Here is a 19498-nt window from a genome sequence, read left to right as displayed (position 1 = left end):
AAGAGGTTACGACCCAACTGTTTTGAGACATACCGCATGTTTAGTGTTCAACCAGTTTACAGTTGGACACTACGCTTCCCTCTTTGATTGCGTCTGACGGAAGAGGGGGAGGACTCTATGATGAGCAGTTTTTAAATCCTACCAGGACTGAACTGTTTTGATATTTGTCTTCTGGCTTGTTTCGTCGGGCCCTTGAGGGTTTTTCTCTTGTTGCTCTGTCTTCTGAAAAGGCATTGAGTACATACGTTTTTGGTTCTTAAGGTTTGCTTTTTATATATTTATACACGAGCATTTTTGTGTTTTACATGCCATGCCTTTTTGTTTCCATTACGTGTGTTAGAGATTCACCTGGAGGGGATTACTTTTATTTACACTGTCCCATGTCTTTGGAACATGGTGGGGGTAAGAGTGAGGTTGGGTGCGCACCATAAACCGGTTTAAGCTCCCCAGTGGTGTTTTTGCTACTGACCGTTCCAAGGCGGTGCCTCACTGTGTTCCTTTGTTCGTTTTGTCCTTGTGTGTTGACTTTGTGTGCGCGCGTGTGTGTATGCTTGTTGTTCGTCTTGTCCTTATGTGTTGGCTTTTGTGTGTGTGTGTGTGTGTGTGTGTGTGTGTGTGTGTGTGTGTGTGTTGTTCGTTTTGTCCTGGTGTGTGGGCTTTGAGTGTGTGTGTGATGCGTGCGTTTGCGTGCTGGGGGGTTCGTTTTGAGGAGGCTGCGCTTTTGGTGCGTGGCACTCCCTGTTTGATATTTTTCTTTGTTTTTTTTTTTTGCACAGAACACATGTTAGAGAAATGGGCCTGTAGTTGGCGGGGTTTGACCTTTCACCTTTTTTTTTTTGTAAACAATGGTATTATTAGCTGATTTCAACTGGGATGGTAGGGATCCCTCATCAAGGGATTTCTGGAATAAAACCTTTAGGAGTAGGGCAAGTTCTTTAGATAAAGATTTAAGTATGATTGGTTTCAATTGAAGGGGATTTAGGTTACTGAGAAGTTTCTCTATCCCATTTGAGCTAACATTAATATCTGACATGTCAGGGATGAAATTACCATTTTGATTAACAGACATGTCTTGCAATTTCATTTTACAAAGTGAGGAAAGTCTCAGGGGAGATTTTGGGCTGAAGACTGACTGGAACTGCTTGTTCAGTACTGTGGCCTTACCGTTTTCTTCATAATGGAGTTTCTTATCATACTTTAGGGGTGGAAGGAAGAAGGGTCTTGTTTGGAATCCTTAATCAATGAGTAAAGTATTTTAGAATTTCGTCTTTCGTTTACTTGGAAGGTTGGCAACAGTACTGTGTAGATTTTGGATGTCTTCAAGATAATGGTGATAAGCCTCTTTGACCCTTTTCCACACTAAGTGTTTTAGGTCTAGAAACTTCTTCCGACCAGAAGACTTGTTTGATATCCTAACATTTTTAAAGGTCCTATTACGTCTTCTGATCATTCTCTTAACGCTCTGATTGATCCAGGGAAGATGGTCCCTTACTAATGACTGTTCGGATGGAATCCATTTTTCTGTTAAGCTATTGAGTGTGTGTGAAAAACAGAAAAACTATCCCACAACACTTCTGTATTTAGTGCGGAATATTTTTCTTGAGGGGTCATAACCTGGTGGTAGTTGTTTAGTGACTGTACAGTGGAATCTTACGAGGCTTTTGGTAACAGTTCCTTGCATATGTATTGACATTAACTTAAACTATGTTTCATTACCTCTTATGAACAAACTCAGTCAAACCGAGTCTGCTATTACTCTTCTTGGTTGCGTTCTTTGCTCCCAAAGGACCTTTTTACTGATTTTATTAACTATCACAACAGCAAACTTTAAGTACCGTGTGGCGGCTGTAAAAAGTCTCCATGTATTTGGATTCGGTGTTGTTATATTTTCTTACCCTTTGGGGGTCGTGGAGTCCATCTAACATATGTGTAATAGAGTTCCGCTTAAGCCGGTGCTAGGGAGGTGTTGCACATTTCATTACCTCTCATGATCAGACTCAATTAAACCGAGTCTGCTATTATTCTTCTTGGTTGCATTTTTTGCTTCCAAAGGATCTTTTAACTGATTTTATTGTGATCACTGATGCCTCGTAGAATATTGACTTGATTTAAGTAAGAAGGATTTGTTGTGAGGAATAGGTCTAGGATATTACTTTCACGTGTTGGGAGATTAACCATTTGGGTGATATTTATATCATTAAATGTTTCAATAACCTGTCTATAGAAGGAAGGGTGTTTACAATCAGCGGCCGGACCAGTAGTGTCCCTGTCCATCTTTGGAAGTTTTAGATCCCCAGCAACCTAGATGTTAGAGAATGTTTTGTTGACATTTTCTAGGGATTTGGTAAACACGGTGAAGCTGTTTGTGTTGAGCTCATGGGGTTTGTAATGAACACCAGTCACAAGGGACTTATTGGAGAAGTCTATCAAGACCTCTCCATAGTGTTGGCTTTCAAACTAGGAGGATTTAGACTAACTGGAGAGGTCTATCACACACATGTAAGTTTTGAAATCCTCTAAGACGAAACTAATTGTTTGTTTAAAATAAAGAAAAATAGTGTAATACTATTATTACAAATGTTAGAAACGGTTCAGTTATTAATAGCAAAGTATATAGATATATATTTACTATTCTTTGTTCGCAGTATTCAAAGATATGCATATGCATTGAATCACGTTAAATATATTTCGTTCAATTAAATACATTTATTGTCTAACCGGCGGTTCGTTTTCCCCGTTCGTTTGGGCCATGGAAGATCTACCGGAATAAGAAGAGCTCTTCCGATACGTTCCATTGTGCATCTTCTGTTTTTAGAAGATCTTCTGTGTCTTCCACCTGATAGTAGGAAGAGATGGCAGTGATGTTAATCACGTGATCAAAACAACGCAGCAATTCGACATATAAAACTTACAAACTGAGTAATAAACTAGAACAAATAAAATGTTTAGAATTTCTTTTTCAAATAGCACATTAACAATAAAAATCTCTAAAGAAATACATTTAAAGAAAAGAATGATATATTTTTTCACTTCCGGCAGACGTCTGTTCGATTGGGTTTTATTATCTATGTCCCTGATATAACTTTAAATGGAGCAACACTGGACTTCTCCTAGGTTTCTTTTTTAAAAGAAGCCTACACGATTCCTTCTAGGTCTTATTTTAACCACATAGAAAAAGTGGAAACTCCACAGGTCGCTCAACACGACAAAAACGAAAATGTTGCAGGCTCGGTTTGATTGAGCCTGTTCATGGACTGTAGTGGAGGGTTGAGCAGAACTCGACATTAACACATGCTACACGTACAAAATAATTTAGAGACATCCGCAGACGTGTTCATACGGCGGTTACAATCAGACTGGAGTTCTGGCATTTCCTGGGCTATTATACAGCCCCTTACTACAATAAAGACTCCACCGTCTGCCTGACTGGTGCGATCATGGCGGAAGACAGAATAACCTGGATTGGAATTGAATATTTCATTGGTATAATGTTTGGGCTTTAGCCAAGATTCAGTACCTATCACAATGTCTGGTTTAGCTGATGTGTCTAGACTGCTAAAATCCAGTTGTTTTTGTCTACAATTGACCTGCAGTTTATGATATGAGCTTTAAGTGACCTTCTTTTATGTTATTTTTCTTACTAGATTTTGGCTTTGGTCTGGACTGTGATAAGGAATGGTCACGTTTAGGTGTAGATGTGTGGGCCATAGAGACGGATAAATCACTGGTGCTTGTGGTATCAGTATTTGCAAAGAGGTTTGAAGTTTCAAGGGAGTCTAAGGTTGGGATGGAGCTATGTGAAATATTTATATTTTCACACAGGGAGCACTTCCAGACTGCGAAATCTCCGAGTCTGTCATAATCATAAGGAATCATTTATATGCAGGCAGTCAGCATAGAACCAGACCATGCACATTTCACACTGGACTCTTTTACAACTTCATGTGACTGGCTGTTGGCAGCTTGCAAATGGAAAAACTGCCTAGTTACATTCAAGGAGTAATTCTATCTATATTTTGCATAAAATTAAATGTACTTGTTGGATTTTTGAAGCAACCCTTCTGTAATATTTTTCCGTTGTGGCTTCTGTTTTTTTTGTGGGCCTACTTTGCAAATGCGTAACTCTGAGGCTGTGTTTGTGGTGCTCTGTGCTTCCGAGAAATTTTACCGTTACAGATTATCTTTTGGATAGGACCAGAGTTGCTCTCAATGTCATGTGACAGGGCAGGCAGAAGGAGACACAAAAGTGTAATAGTGTTGGGGACACTTTTACCATTCCTCTTACGGTTCGTAGTCTTCTCAAATCTTTTGCACAGTATTCGTGTTTGACTAAAGACCGAGAGCTGTATGGATGCTTTTGTTGGTATTGGTCGATTAGGACCATCTTTGCAACAGGAAATGATACTTATAAAGACAAAAATAATAACAAAAATAGCTTTAAGCATGATGAAAATAACAGCAGGGATGACAAAATTTGCCTGTGCCACAAAAGAAGCACATAAAAACCAGTTCCATCAGTACTCTACATCAACTGACTACTACAAATACAGCTTCTTCCCTAGGACCATCCCGATGTGGAACAGACTCCCAGCCAGTGTCGCTGAGGCTCCCTCTTTGGCATCATTCACTGGAGCACTGCCGGCGGCGGAACCTTGGGTCTTGGTAGCGCCGCGCAAGTCAGGCTGGTCACTCATATGGGAAGTATTAGAAGGCACTTCTCATGCTTTTAACTTCTTATTTTTCTCTTTGCACCATATCCTTGACCGTTTCTATTTTCTTACTGTATTATACTTTACTTCATGTTTCTTATTTCTTACTTGTTGTCTTTTCTTGCGCACCGTCAAGTCATGGTCAAAGTCGACAGTTTGACGTAGTTGTAGATATAGACTTGTGGGATGCAAAAAATGAAGAGTAATCAAGGGAGCTAATCAGGGGAACAACTTCGGGTTGAAAACTGGACACAAAAGGGTAAATCAAACAGTACCAAACATGTGCAGCGACAATAATATTCAAAAGGAATCTGTAAAGAAAACTTCTTTTGTCAATGTTACCACTTATACCTAGCCTGATTGATCGATTGCTGCTAAAAGCAAAACGTTGAAGTTTGCAAGAGCGCAAAGAACAGGATATTGTTGTTGACATATGCCCGCGCAGGTATGATATAATTGGTTTTAAGTAATCTTTCTTAAAATAGGGTCATTTAAACAGACACTCAAAAGCTATACAGAGCTTATGTTCATTGTTTCACAAAGCGTCCGCCAGGGTGAAAGTTCTTATTATCCCACGCCGATGAAATCGGGAGGGGGTATTGAAATGGCGTTGTCCGTTCGTGCTTGTGTGCGTTCGTCCGTCTGTCCGCAGCCGTTTCTCAGTAACTAGCAGGTAGAATTTCATGAAACTTGAAATAAACATGGACCAGCATACTGCGATGATGCCCGTCAATTTTTTTTTTGGATTCAGTTTCCCTTAGAGTTATTGCCCTTTAATTGTTAAAAAATCCACAGATTTGTACATAACAAACGAACCAATTGGTAGAATTTCATTAAACTTCTTTCATTTTTTTCCATGAACATTTATTATAAACATGTGAAGTTGTGTACCCACATCTGGTCAACACCTTGCCTTGGTCACACTCCCCCCACCCCCACCCCTCACCCTCCAAAAAACCATTCCTTTTTATTATTTTTTCAAATCTTCCATGAATATTTTATCAACATGCAAAGTTGTACCATTCCCCCACCTCACTCTCCACTCAGTCAAGCCCACCACCTCGATCATGCACCCCCCCCCCCCCCACCCCGCCACCCCCAAGTTTTTTTTTAATTTTTAATTTTCCATCAATATTTATAATCAACATGTGAAGTTTTGTACCCTCACCCGGTCACCCCCACTGCCCCCCCCCCCCCCCCCCCCCCATTTATTCATTTTTCTGTTAAAATAATTTTGACTAATGAAATTATTTGCTTCTTAGTAAAATCCTTAACTTTTTGCCAGGTATATTTTTTGCCATTCCTCTCACCGCAAACCCTTTTGGCAGGGGATACCAATTCATTGAATTTTCTTGTTACCTATATAATTTTCGTGTTTTTTTTTTCTTTCTTTCTTTTTTATTTGAATGATTTAAACGAGTTCATGTCGCACTAATAAAGTGATCTTCAGCTTTCATCTGACCAATAATGTTAACACAAAGATAAGTGATGATGATACATATGGTTTTGGAATTTCCACTATTTCTATTTTCTTAGACTTTTTAATGTTTTTATATATGCTGCTGATACTGTTATTTCAGCTGATGATGAACATTAATTTCGGCTAGCTTTATATGCTATGTCTTATTATTGTAACCTTTGTGGTTTACAAGTTAATTCTACTTAAATTAAGATTGTTGTATTTTGGAAAAAATAAAAGAGGTTTAAGAAACAATGAAGATTTTGAATTAGATGATAATGTTTTAGAGATTCTTTACATATCAGATACCTGGGAATAAAGTGAAATTTAGTCCGTTAATGTTGTTCAATAATGTAAACAAATTCAAGAGTGATATATTTCGCGAAATTGAACCTTGTTAGTGTTTTTAGAGTATTTTGATGCACCTTTTGGCAATATTTGTTACATTTGATGAATACTGAAATAGTTTTCTCCTTAAAGTCAAACGATGTAAACAGAAGGTCATATCATTTACACGAAAAATACTCAAATGAATTATCATTATTCATATGTTTTTCACCCGTTATTTTGGTAGAACTAAGACATTTCTTGAAAAGTTGTGATCTGATTTACATATTTCAATTTAGGCATACAGATACTAAGAAGGAAAATGGTGCAAAAAATGGTGGATCCAATAAAATCGTCCTCGGTTTTTTTTTATTGATCTGTAGAGCTATTTCCTTATTCCCAGTGCATATTTTTACCGAAATCACATGACAGATGCTTGGCATGTAGGCAGGAGTTTCATAATGAAATAATGGCATGACACAATTTGTCATATATATTCAGATCATACACCACCACTGCAATTTGGGGTCTTATTATTAGCTGACTTTGCAGTTTGTATGTTTGACTGAAAATATTTTTATTGCATCAAAATGACCCCCACTTTCCTTCTGATTTTTTCCAGCACTGACATTATTCTGCAAGAAAATGTAAGTTACAGACATTTAAAATGGGTCCTGATGTGTGCTACAGCCATTGGGAATATGTCAATTTTATTTAGAATAGAGAAGAATAGCTATTTAATGTGTTGAAACCTTTATGAAAGGCCGAACAGGTCATAATGTCACAATGGAAGTTTATGGGAAAACAATTGGTGGTCTCTGACCTAACAACTAAACTTCTGTACAGGAGTATAACGGGCTATATAGTTATTATCCTCAACCGTAATGGCGGCCTCCATGCAACATTTTTCGTTACAAGACTGTAAAGGTATTTTTTATTTTTTTCTGTGGAAATGGACTTGCAACACTTCGTCCAACGTTCGGTTATTTAATGTAATAGCGTTTGTGCGATTTGTTAACTGTTTTACTTTGTTCAGGTAGAGTCAAGTTACCTATGCTCGGCCAGTCCAGTGCTCGGCCACCTAATATTCTTTATTGTTTATCAAAAATAGGACTTCAAACCCTTGCTTTTAGTGTTTGTTTATTTTTCGATGTAAGGACGCCAATTCAAAATGGGGTCAAATCTGTTTCGACCAGGCGCTTGTTTTTTCTATAGCAGACGAAACCGGTCAATAGTGACAGCTATCATTTTGCGTTTTCTGAGTTAAGATCACCGCAATCAAAGAACTATAAAATACACAGAATGGCAACTTGGGATAATCCCGCGACATCTCGTGTTAGCGTGTTATCTTATTTCAAAGCGTTTGCCGACTTGATCAATCATGATCAGATCAACAGACGCTTACTGAAGTATAAAACTGGTGGTACGTCCGGCACGTAATAAACCAATTTGAGTCCTTTTTCAAACGAAAGCTGTTGATTTCTCAGACTTTCAATCATAAATTCATTCCTTCCCCGTGTAGAAAATACTAATAACATTAAAAATGCACCATTATCATGATAAACAAATGATCCGAAAGTAACCTTATTTCAAAGCATTTGCTGACTTGATCAATCATGATCAACAGACGCTTACAACGAGATCTCATTCAGTTGTCACGGGATGTTGGCGAGATTTGTTCTATATGGCTTTCAAGTTGCCGATCTGTTTATTTTATAGCTCTTTGCCGCAATCTATGGTAAAAACGTTCATCTGTATATTTTCTTACATAAATATATACAAAAATATATATTCTATTGAATTATATACAGAATATACTATATTTTATGTTTTTTTACTGCAAAAATTTGCTTCTATCGGCAACACCATCGGTGTTATCAGTGTAGATAATAGACCGCACCGCACTAGCCCCCCAACGTTAATGAGTTAAATTATTTGTTATTCATTTAAATTCTAATATATAAACTTTTTTATTGTATTAGAGTTAATTGCTGCTGCATTTGTTGTTACCTGATCTGTTTCATTGTTTTAGTTTGACTGAAAGAAAAATGTACTAATCGAAATACATGTAGGTTTAATATGTGTATATACCTATTTCAAAATATTGAAATATTATTGTTTTACTCATAATTTTTTCTAGAAACATGTTTAATAACATAAGAATATAATAAAATCAAAGCACATACCTTTCACAACCGCTATAAATGGGTGGCCGAGCATTGGTTCGTATCTGGTGAAATTAGTGGTGTTTGACCTTAGTTGCACCGCACTTATTTTACTCCGAAATCTGTGATCAATCAGGCGCTTGATCACTTGACCTATTTTCTACAATGGTGTACTGTTTAAAAAACGATTCTGATCGAAACTGAACAACTTCAGTAAAACAATATTAGCAATAATGTAAAGAAAATGGCCGAGCATTGGTAACTTGACTCTATAAAATGGGCTATATAACCGATAAGTTCTGTTTATCAACAAAGACAAAAGTCAAAAAACGTAAACAGACTAAATCTACAGAGAGTGGTGACGTCTGTATTGGGCCATTCAAGAAAGTATTCTTCAACCATCTGGAATCAGTTTTTATATACAGAGGGGGTTGGTAATTTATAGATAAATGTAAGGAAGTGGCTAGTTCTGGCTACCATAACTTAACTGACGCTGTTTTTATTTTCTGATGGTTGCATCTATTAAGTTATGGCGAAACCCCATTTGGTTAACTAACAGTATCAAACCGCAACATCTCGCACAGTCTCTCGTGAGAAACTGATGTAACATGCAACAGTTCAGAGCACGTGGTTATTTTTGAAAATCAAGATCAAAATTTTACCTATTTATGAATTTAATTTAATCATAAACATAACTATTTTCAATAAAATTCATAAAAAACATACATTAGAAGGTTTAAGTTCTCAGAAAAGGTCAACAAATAATGATTCTATACTGCCTGTTTGTTTTCAAAATGAAGAGTACCGTAATCAGGTGACAACTGCAATGGCAAACAAAATATTGCAGACAGGGGTACCAATTTGAAACTTGTGTGTATAAGTTAACTTGTGTTCAAATTATATTTCATGTATTGTTTTGTGCCAGATCAAAAGAATAATGGAATAGAAATATTTTAAAGTAAAAGGTGAGTCCATTGCATTTAATTTGATGAAATTATAGCGTGACAGACTTCTGGCACAATTCCTGGATAGGTTTCAATATGGGATTCGTTTCAGCTCAGGGATCTGTAACAGCTTATAAACATCTCTGAACTGAAATTGTTTAGCTTGGAAGTGGCTAACCTACTCAAAATAATTCGAAGTTCAGATTGTTTTATATTTGTGACAGGGCAATCTATAAGTCAAAACTTTGAAGGACCAAAATAATGGAAGATAAATCACAGTACACCACGTGTAAAGTTATTGGTTTTATCGCTTGCGCATATTGGCATACTGTACACGGTAAACGTTAATTGTGTACAGTACATACAAAGGTTTAAATCACCAGAAAATCTGTAATTTTGGATATTATTTGATAATTTTTACATAAATCAATGAGGAATTGAATCCCCTTTTGATAGATGAAAGTTTTATTTGAATTTATGGCCAATTCATGAAATAAACGGCATTTAAACCTATATCATATAAAGCATCGGCAGTGATGAAAATTTCATCGGAAGTTGTTTCAACTATTTTGGTCTTTTGAGTGTTTGACGCAAGTGGGGATATTGCCCATATGAAGAAATTATCTCAGTATTCATAGGATCGCGTCCGGGCTTGGGGTAATTGAATACAGTAATTGTAATCACCTGTAACTGATTACTCAAATGCAAGTATTCAAATGTTTTTGGTATTCACCTCAATCTGATTACATGTAATGTAATTTAATCAATTACAGTGAATTTCTGCCTGTAATTGTGATTACTTTTGATTACTCTCTGATTACTGAAGGAAAAGTATGACATCAGGGTATCAATATATAAATTTACAATGTTAGTGATTATCTCTAATATGTTTGATTCACTTCATCTTGAGAATATTCCAAATAAGTTCAATGTAGTCAAAAACATTTCCCTAATCAATTGAGAGGTACAAAATGTATGATAAATGTACTAAATTACCATCTTATTATAGTTTTAACTTATTTACAAGTTTATTAGGCAATTGGCATTATAACATGCCTTTGGCCACTATTAAGGATCAATAATCCACTGACACCTGCATTATCTACTGTCACTGTGGATTCAATGTATTATGCACAGGTGAGAAAATATGACATTTAGCAGTTAATATACATACGAACAGTTTAAACAATGACCCTTGGTAATGCAAACATGACTTGCCTGAATTGAAATCAGAATGCTATTAATATTATAATTTATCCTTCAAAATTTGTGAGCATTTAATTGTAACCAAACTGTCCTTTCACGACTTTACTGAAAGATGTCAAAGTGGGTGCTGGATTATTTTGATATCCCCAAGGGTTGTTCTGGGCCCATAAAGGCCAAATATAAAACGTGCCCATCCATAATTTTTGGGAGTACATTGTCGATATCAAAGGTGAAAAATGGCTACAGACAGCAAATGTTACTTGTTGGAACTCAAACTGACAATGATAAGGTCAGTCTTGAACATTCCTGAAGAAAAGCTGAACAAACTTGACAGTGTCACAGTGAAATTAAATTCATATAAACGTAAGCTTCTAAGTGAACTGTGCACAATTTTACAGCCCTTTGAAGAAGCAACAGTACTAATACAAGCAGATGTGAATGTTACGGCCAGTTTAATTATTCCAATCACAATTTGATTAAAACAAGCTATGGACAAAATCTGCTCCAAACACAACAATAAAATGACCCAATTGTTGAAAGCAACATTGCAGATTGCTTTCTAACTATTAAAATGATGATTTGTTCAAAATGTCAGCTCCAGAAGAACGACTGTTTAGTATTGCAGGAAAAATCTTCAGATCTGAACAATTTTGTCTAAGTGATGAAAACTTTCACAAGTTAATGATTATCAAGGACAATGATACCCTATAGTGAGAAGCCTGATCACGTCAAATTATTTGGCCTAGTGTCAAACTGTCCATTTACCGGACGCCTAGCCTGCGTTTTAGCCATCCGGATACCGAACAGTTAGCAATTACTCAGGGGATTTTCTAGCCATCAAGTAATCGATCTCTTAATGAATAAGTAATGATTTCATATAATTTTGCCTGTTATTTACTTAAGATAATATGAATTAGGTGTTACCCAACGATCACGCTACCGTTGCATCGAAGTGTTTCTGTGATGTCATCCTCAACAATTTTATGTATATATGAAATATTTCAGTCACGACAGCGGGATGAAAATCGTTTCACATTGTAATTTATGTATTACAGCTTTTTTGTACCTAGAAAATTTATTTGGCACTAATTTCTTATCATCAAACACCCATTTACATTGTTATTCCATGTTCATAGCAGTAAGCAGGACATTTTTATGCCCCCGAAGGGAGGCATATAGTTTTTGAACCGTCTGTCCATCTGTCGGTCCGTCGGTCTGTCAGTCTGTCCGCAATTTTCGTGTCCGGTCCATATCTTTGTCATCGATGGATGGATTTTCAAATAACTTGGCATGAACGTGTACCACAGTAAGACGACGTGTAGCGCGCAAGACCCAAGTCCGTAGCTCAGAGGTCAAGGTCACACTTAGAAATTAAAGGATAGTGCATTGATGGGCGTGTCCGGTCCATATCTTTGTCATCGATGGATGGATTTTCAAATAACTTGGCATGAATGTGTACCACAGTAAGACGACGTGTCGCGCGCAAGACCCAGGTCCGTAGCTCAAAGGTCAAGGTCACACTTAGACGTTAAAGGTCATTTTTCATGATAGTGCATTGATGGGCGTGTCCGGTCCATATCTTTGTCATTCATGCATGGATTTTAAAATAACTACGCATGAATGTGTGACACAGTAAGACGACGTGTCGCGCGCAAGACCAAGCTCCATAGGTCAAAGGTCCTAAACTCTAACATCGGCCATAACTATTCATTCAAAGTGCCATCGGGGGCATGTGTCATCCTATGGAGACAGCTCTTGTTGTAATACGTAAACATCAAGAGTCTACTGACACCGTTAATTACTTTGTGTATATTCTACTGGAAGAGAACGGAACAGCACTGATTCCAATAAATACCATGAATTTTCAATTGATAGTATATACACTATATCTGTTTTATTTTTCACACGTCTAACTATAATGCGACACTGTCAGCGGTGCCGGTAGCTCTGCTGTCAATACTTATCTGCAACCACATTTTCTGTGAATACATATACCAAAGTATATTTTTAATCGACTCGAATAGATTACTACTTTCCAGCCAATAAAACAAAATTTTACCAAAATCAATAATGGTGAAACAATTAGGAGATGATTATGTTGTTGTCATTTTGTTGTTAAAAAGCATTTGTTACATAATTATGTGCTAGGAACTTGATGGTTTACCAAGCAGCCTATATCCACTATATTAAAAATGATAATTCAAAAACTTGTTTTCTAATGTTATTATAGTTTCGAAGAAAAAGTAGAGCTATTGCACTCGCCCCGGTGTCGGCGTCGCCGTTGGTTAAAATTTTTGATAAAGTCAAATATCTCTGTTACTATCAAAGCTATTGACTTGAAACTTAAAGTACTTATTTACTATCAAAGTCTACACCAGGAGAAACAATCCCATAACTCTGGTTTTAATTTTGACAGAATTATGCCCCTTTTTAACTTAGAATTTTTGGTTAAAGTTTTTGATAAAGTCAAATATCTCTGTTACTATAAAAGCTATTGACTTGAAACTTAAAATACTTATTAACCGTCAAAGTCTACACCAGGAGAAATAACCCCATAACTCTGAATTGAATTTTGACAGAATTATGCCCCTTTTTAACTTAAAATTTTTGGTTAAAGTTTTTGATAAAGTCAAATGTCTCTGTTACTATCAAAGCTATTGACTTGAAACTTAAAATACTTATTTACCGTCAAAGTCTACACCAGGAGAAACAATCCCTATAACTCTGATTTGAATTTTGACAGAATTATGCCCCTTTTTAACTTAGAATTATTTGTTAAAGTCTTTGATAAAGTCAAATATATCTGTTACTATCAAAGCTTTTGACTTGAAACTTAAAATACTTATTTACCATCAAAGTCTACACCAGGAGAAACAATCCCCATAACTCTGATTTTAATTTTGACAGAATTATGTCCTTTTTTTTACTTGGAATTTTTTTGTTAAAATTTTTGATAAAGTCAAATATCTCTGTTACTATTAAAGCTTTTGATTTGAAACTCAAAAATAGTTATTTACTATCAAAGTCTACACCAGGAGACACAATTCCCACAACTGATTTGAATTTTGACAGAGTTATGTCCCTTTTTAACTTGGATTTTTTTTTACTGGCAAAGCTCTAATTCAGAGTCAAGCACTGAGAAAAGTTGAGCGCGCTGTCTTACAGACAGCTGTTGTTATTATTAATGTATATGCGTGTCTGAGATATAAATGAATAATTAAATATCGATTCTACACATTTTTGTTGTATTATTATTATCATCATCAAGAATTCAAAATTAATTAAAGAATAAAAGTTCGAAAATAACAAGATATTTTTCGAAATAAATCATGAAACAATTGTGAAATATAAGATTTTTACCTTTCATTTTCAAACTTTGGAATAAAATCAATATATTAGAAGATAGTTACTTACAAAATATTACATTTAAATATTTTGTCAGTGTAATTTCATTCATTCAAAAAAAAAAAATATTGAGGCATGATGAGAGTGCCTCATTGTAGTATGGCAGGGATGCCTATGAACTGTGTACTGCGTGATATCTCCTCAGTTGTAGGCAAACATGTAACTAAATGCTCTCTTACAACAAAGATGACAACGACATAATCATCTCCTTATATTTGTTTCGCCATTATTGATTTTGGCAAACTTTCATTTTATGGGCTGAAAATGCAGTAATCTATTCGAGATAATTAACAATATACTTTGATATGTATCCACACAAAAATTTGTTTGCAGATAAGTATTGATATCTTAAGTAAATAAAAGGTAAAAATGTATTAAATAATAACTTATTAATTATGAAATCGATTACTGGATGGCTAGAAAATCCCCTGAGCCTAGACACTTCCTAAATGTAACAGGGTGTCTAAAGAGGAGAAGGGTAGCCTTACTCATCTGGCTTATCGAGACTAGCTCCTAGACTATGATATATTTTTTTTACATTTTTAATTTAATGTAGTGAACTGAACCAGTCTATATCCTGTGTCCAATATCATATGATACTTCTAACATCAGTCCTCTTAGAAAATCTCTAGAATAGACTGGCTTTTGTCTCTATGAACAAAAAAAAATCATAGAAATATCTTAATTATCAGTCTAGTGGCTAGTCTAGGCTTATCGGGATGACTTATTTTATGATTTAATATTTCATAGTTGTCATTTCTGTATGCCTACCCATATCTGCAATTTACTGTTAGGAAAACAAATGCAATAAAAAATCTAAAGGCATAAGATGCTGGTTAGACTTATTTGCTCCAATAAATTAAACATTAATATCCATGTAGAAACTTCAGATGGGTTGAATATACCTCATAATTTTAAATAAGAGACTTCAGTCTGCGATAATATAATGCGGACATGTGCGAGGAGATACATGTACTTATCCCGACACCAGTTTTGATACACAGCGGGCTCCCGATGGCACTAAATTGCAGAAACATGACATTTTGAGGCTGGGTCATTTGTCAGGGAATATTTTTTAAACATTTCATTTTTGTAAAATAATTACATTTCCAATTATTATAATTAAATGATTAATATTAATAGTAATTCTGAGCTATTTGCATATCTATAAAATAATACCAATAATAACAACATTGTTTTGCAGTAGAGAAAACAAACAAGGCATTGGGTAATGTAAAAATATAATTATAATGCTTTGTATTAAATTTAAATGAGTTAATAACTGGGCATCATATGCAAATTCTCCTGAAGAAATCCTGACAGTGTAGTTTAAAGCTAAATCGAAAATGTTGAAGAAGGCACTTTATTCAGTCTCAGGTACAAAAGTGTGTGTCAACTACCAGATTGCAGGGGTTCCATTTGACATGGAATGTCACTTGGGACTGGGGGTGGTGGGGGAGGGGGTGGTGCAGCATTTTGTGTATTCTAAATAAACACTCGCAGTCACTGAAAGCACACATACACTAATAATGATATGCGTGACGTAAGCAGTAAGGTATGGACCATTGACAGGTGATCGCAAGGCGGTACTTGTCTAATGATAGCAGTAAATCTGCTAAAAGGTGTTTGTGGACAGCCATTGTCAAAATACCATCTTTTTAAAACATGAACCAGTAAACTGTAAAGATTTGATTATTTTCAGGAGCACTACAGGAAATTTTATATGCATTTCGTGAACCTGGCAATGTGCGTAGACTGGATGAAGCCCGAGATCATGCTGGAAATGACATGTTACGGGCCATGCAGACCGTGTTCCCTGTAGCATCACAAATACAAATGGAAGTTATAGAAAAATATGGGTTCCCTTCTGACGGCGATGGTAAGTGCTTGTGGTTTTACTAACAGAATAAGTTAGGTATATTCCCACAAGTGAAGCAGTTGCCACACTGATCTCTTACAGTGAACTCCTCTGAAATGATTAATATGCTAGCATGAAGTATTGTAACTTTCTAACATACCAGTGCTATAGGTCTGTTTGGGGGTGTTACTGTGAAACAGCTCTACGAGCATCTTTATTTATATGCATTTAGAACACTCGCTTTCACCCCTTGATTTAGAACAATCCAAATAAAATTTGTCTAAATGTCTCGGTAGCAGTTTCATTTTCAGCTCACTATTCCAAATTGCACCATATTGTACCTGCTCATCCATATAGATTGAGTATCTTGTGTTCTATTCATGAAATATATCTCAAGCTTACACTGAAACAAACATATATCCTCTATAACTGACATTTCAGGTGTCATATTGATATAACCTCTATATCTGACATTTCAGATGTCATATTGATATATCCTCTATAGCTGACATTTCAGGTGTCATATTGATATATCCTCTATAGCTGACATTTCAGGTGTCATATTGATATATCCTCTATAGCTGACATTTCAGGTGTCATATTAATATATCCTCTATATCTGACATTTTAGGTGTCATTTATCCTCTATATCTGACATTTCAGGGGTCATACGATTCACACAGGCTGTGAAAGTTTACGAGAAACAAGACCAAGATGTTGCACAACTCAACAGTCAGCTTCGAGCCATACTTATCCCACCTATAGCAGCACAGGGTCCCAGTACCAACGGGTCATGACACAAGACATTTAAAATTTCACTGTTATGAATGACTAAATGTGTGAATATGTTGATGTAAAACCGTATTTTTAGTGCTTTTACACATAATTTATTGTTACAGTAGATCTGTAGTTATGTGTTGTGAATGAAAGGGTATCAGTTGTATACTTTGTATATATATTTATGATTGTAACACGATATATATGCTTCCAGTGCATGTAAGAACAATAATTCATCTTTTAGCTCATCTGATTTTTTTTTATTGTCATCACTTGATCAACGTTGGCGTTGCCTGGTTAAGTTTTATGTTTAGGTCAGCTTTTCTCCTAAACCATCTTGGCCCTCTTATTTATGCAATTTTGTAAGCTTCCTTAGTGTCTAAACTCAGACCATTCTAATTTCAACAAAGTTTAGAAGTAGACATTAATATTCCAGATGTAGTGTCAAAACCTTCATAATTATACATTATGTATATGTAACATGTTTGGTTGTATTATATAAATAAAAGGGGCTAGTGAGTGTGATATGGGATATTGTCAACATGAGGAAAGTAGTAACACTAGAGGCACTAGCTTGAGGAAGTTATGTTTTGAAGGTTGACAATTTTCTCATCTCACCCAAACAGGCCTGTGTTATTTTGTTTTATCATACAGGAAAACATATCCCCAAAGATGGCAACATTTGTTTTCTTCAAAACAGGGTAAAATATGTATTTAGAAATAGGAAGGACTCCTTAATAATATTTAGGTGGGACTTATTTGAACGCTTGTTGGTACAGGGTTTTGAAAATGAAGAACATACAGGGTTTTATCAAACAAGCTTCTTAGTAGATCTAAAGGTTTGAGACACATTTTTGTACAATGTAGAATTTTATTGAAAAGTTGTTTTTTTTTCAAAGTCTCATTCTATCCAAAGGAAATTCAGCCAGTAAAAGAAAAGGTCATGTGCTTGTTGTTTTGCAAGGCTGATTCGAAAATATTGGTCAACTGTCAATTTTCACTATTGGCTTCTACTGAAAATGTTCCACGAAGTAGATTTTATTGAAACTGTTTTTAGTTGTACATTTACCTACTTTTAATCATATGATTAGATAAAAGTGTAGGTTCATGTGCTCAATTTTTCCTAATTCGTCAAAAAAAAAAATTTGAGTCTTAAAATTGCTGCTTATAAATTTTTCTTTTCTTTTTTTTTTTAAATCAAAACACATCTATAGTAAAACTTAATACAGTTCTACACACTTAATTTTGGGCATATAATAGATTCCCAGCCACATTAAAGTTACTGTATAATGGCTACCCAGCATCATTTTAGCTTGAACGAATAAGTTACCTTACACTGTCACTTAAGATTAATCAGATGTGCAGAACCACCTTAATGAGTGATGGGACGGGCTTGTCATCTTATTACTCATGTATAGTTATCAATGTAATCTTCCATGTGCCATTTTGAATCTCGTATGAAATAAAGACAAAAAACCTTTTAAAATTGTTAATGTTTTATTGTTTTTCAATTTTACAGAAATGAATATTTCTACTTCTGTACATATTGATAACCTACCGGTATGCTGCGCAATAAATTATCTACACGATGGAACAGTATGTTACACAATATGAGAGCAGCAAAACAGCATATATATGTAACAGCATATGTTGATAATACACAGTAACAGATTATAACGAACAAACATGTTGTAATGAAAAATATACCAGTAAAACTTGTTCAATATTCCTACCCAACCTATTCACACACAGTATAATTCTTCCACTTAATACATGCTTTTCACAGATTCTAGTTGATTTACTGACTGACATGGGATAAACCAATGCACAATTCCGAGGTCCTGCACGACAATTTTTACAAATAAAAAGTTTTTGTTATGATTCAAAGGTAAAGCAACCTCCATGAAAATGACGATGTTCACGATAACAGACTGCAATGTTTATACTATATGTTAATGTGTATATGTAGTCATCACTTCGGTTGTATATTTATCTTAAATACTGATGGTGAAACAAATTCTTCTAACTAACTTACAAATATTAAAAGCAAGAAATATTTATCTCTTAAGAGGGCCTCATAACACTGATTTATCACCAGTGTCTTACTGTACATTAGGTGAACTGCCATGCTTTTCCAGTTTCACAACATGATAACTGAAGTATGATTGGTAGACGCCTTTAAAGGGACACACCTCCAGATTTTTGTCAAAATATTTGAAATAGACGAAACAATCTAATATTTCAGAAAATGTAAAGACTGTATTGCTCGAAGTACAGGGAAATAACTCTATTTTTGTGTGTAAAATATGCACAAAGTCGTTAATACGTTACACTGGTTAAAACTGTAAAACAGACATGCTTTTAGAAGTACCTGGTACATTGTGGCATACAGTGAAAATACCACTTGGGATTTCAACAGTTTCCATAATTACGATCTTTTTGAAAATTGTGATATTTTGACATTAATGTGGGGGCGAAGTCCATTTAAGTTTTTCTGGCAATGGTTCTTTAAGTACACCTTGAATGAAAGATTTTACACAGAAGATAATACGCTTCAAAGAGACAGCTTGTAGCATTGTATAATTTCCATAAACATGCATTGTATTTAGTCCTGCTTTAATTTCAAAACTCGTGTTATAAATTCTGAA

At 35.3% G+C, this 19498-nt stretch overlaps 1 protein-coding gene across 1 annotated transcript; it reads left to right on the top strand.

The window, feature by feature from the left end:
* Window positions 1-7365: 7365 nt before the first annotated feature.
* LOC123562420 (protein C10-like) lies at window positions 7366-19229 on the top strand. The gene is made up of 3 exons (XM_053525443.1): window positions 7366-7422; window positions 15918-16094; window positions 16737-19229. The coding sequence occupies exons 1-3, from the start codon at window positions 7380-7382 to the stop codon at window positions 16868-16870; spliced, it is 354 nt and encodes a 117-aa protein (XP_053381418.1). The 5' UTR covers window positions 7366-7379; the 3' UTR covers window positions 16871-19229.
* Window positions 19230-19498: the final 269 nt, after the last annotated feature.

Source organism: Mercenaria mercenaria, chromosome 15 (genome assembly GCF_021730395.1).
Source record: "Mercenaria mercenaria strain notata chromosome 15, MADL_Memer_1, whole genome shotgun sequence".
In the NCBI taxonomy this organism is placed as follows: Eukaryota; Metazoa; Mollusca; class Bivalvia; order Venerida; family Veneridae; genus Mercenaria; species Mercenaria mercenaria.
Note: the sequence above shows the minus strand (reverse complement) of the source record. Positions and strands in the feature narration are given on the sequence as shown.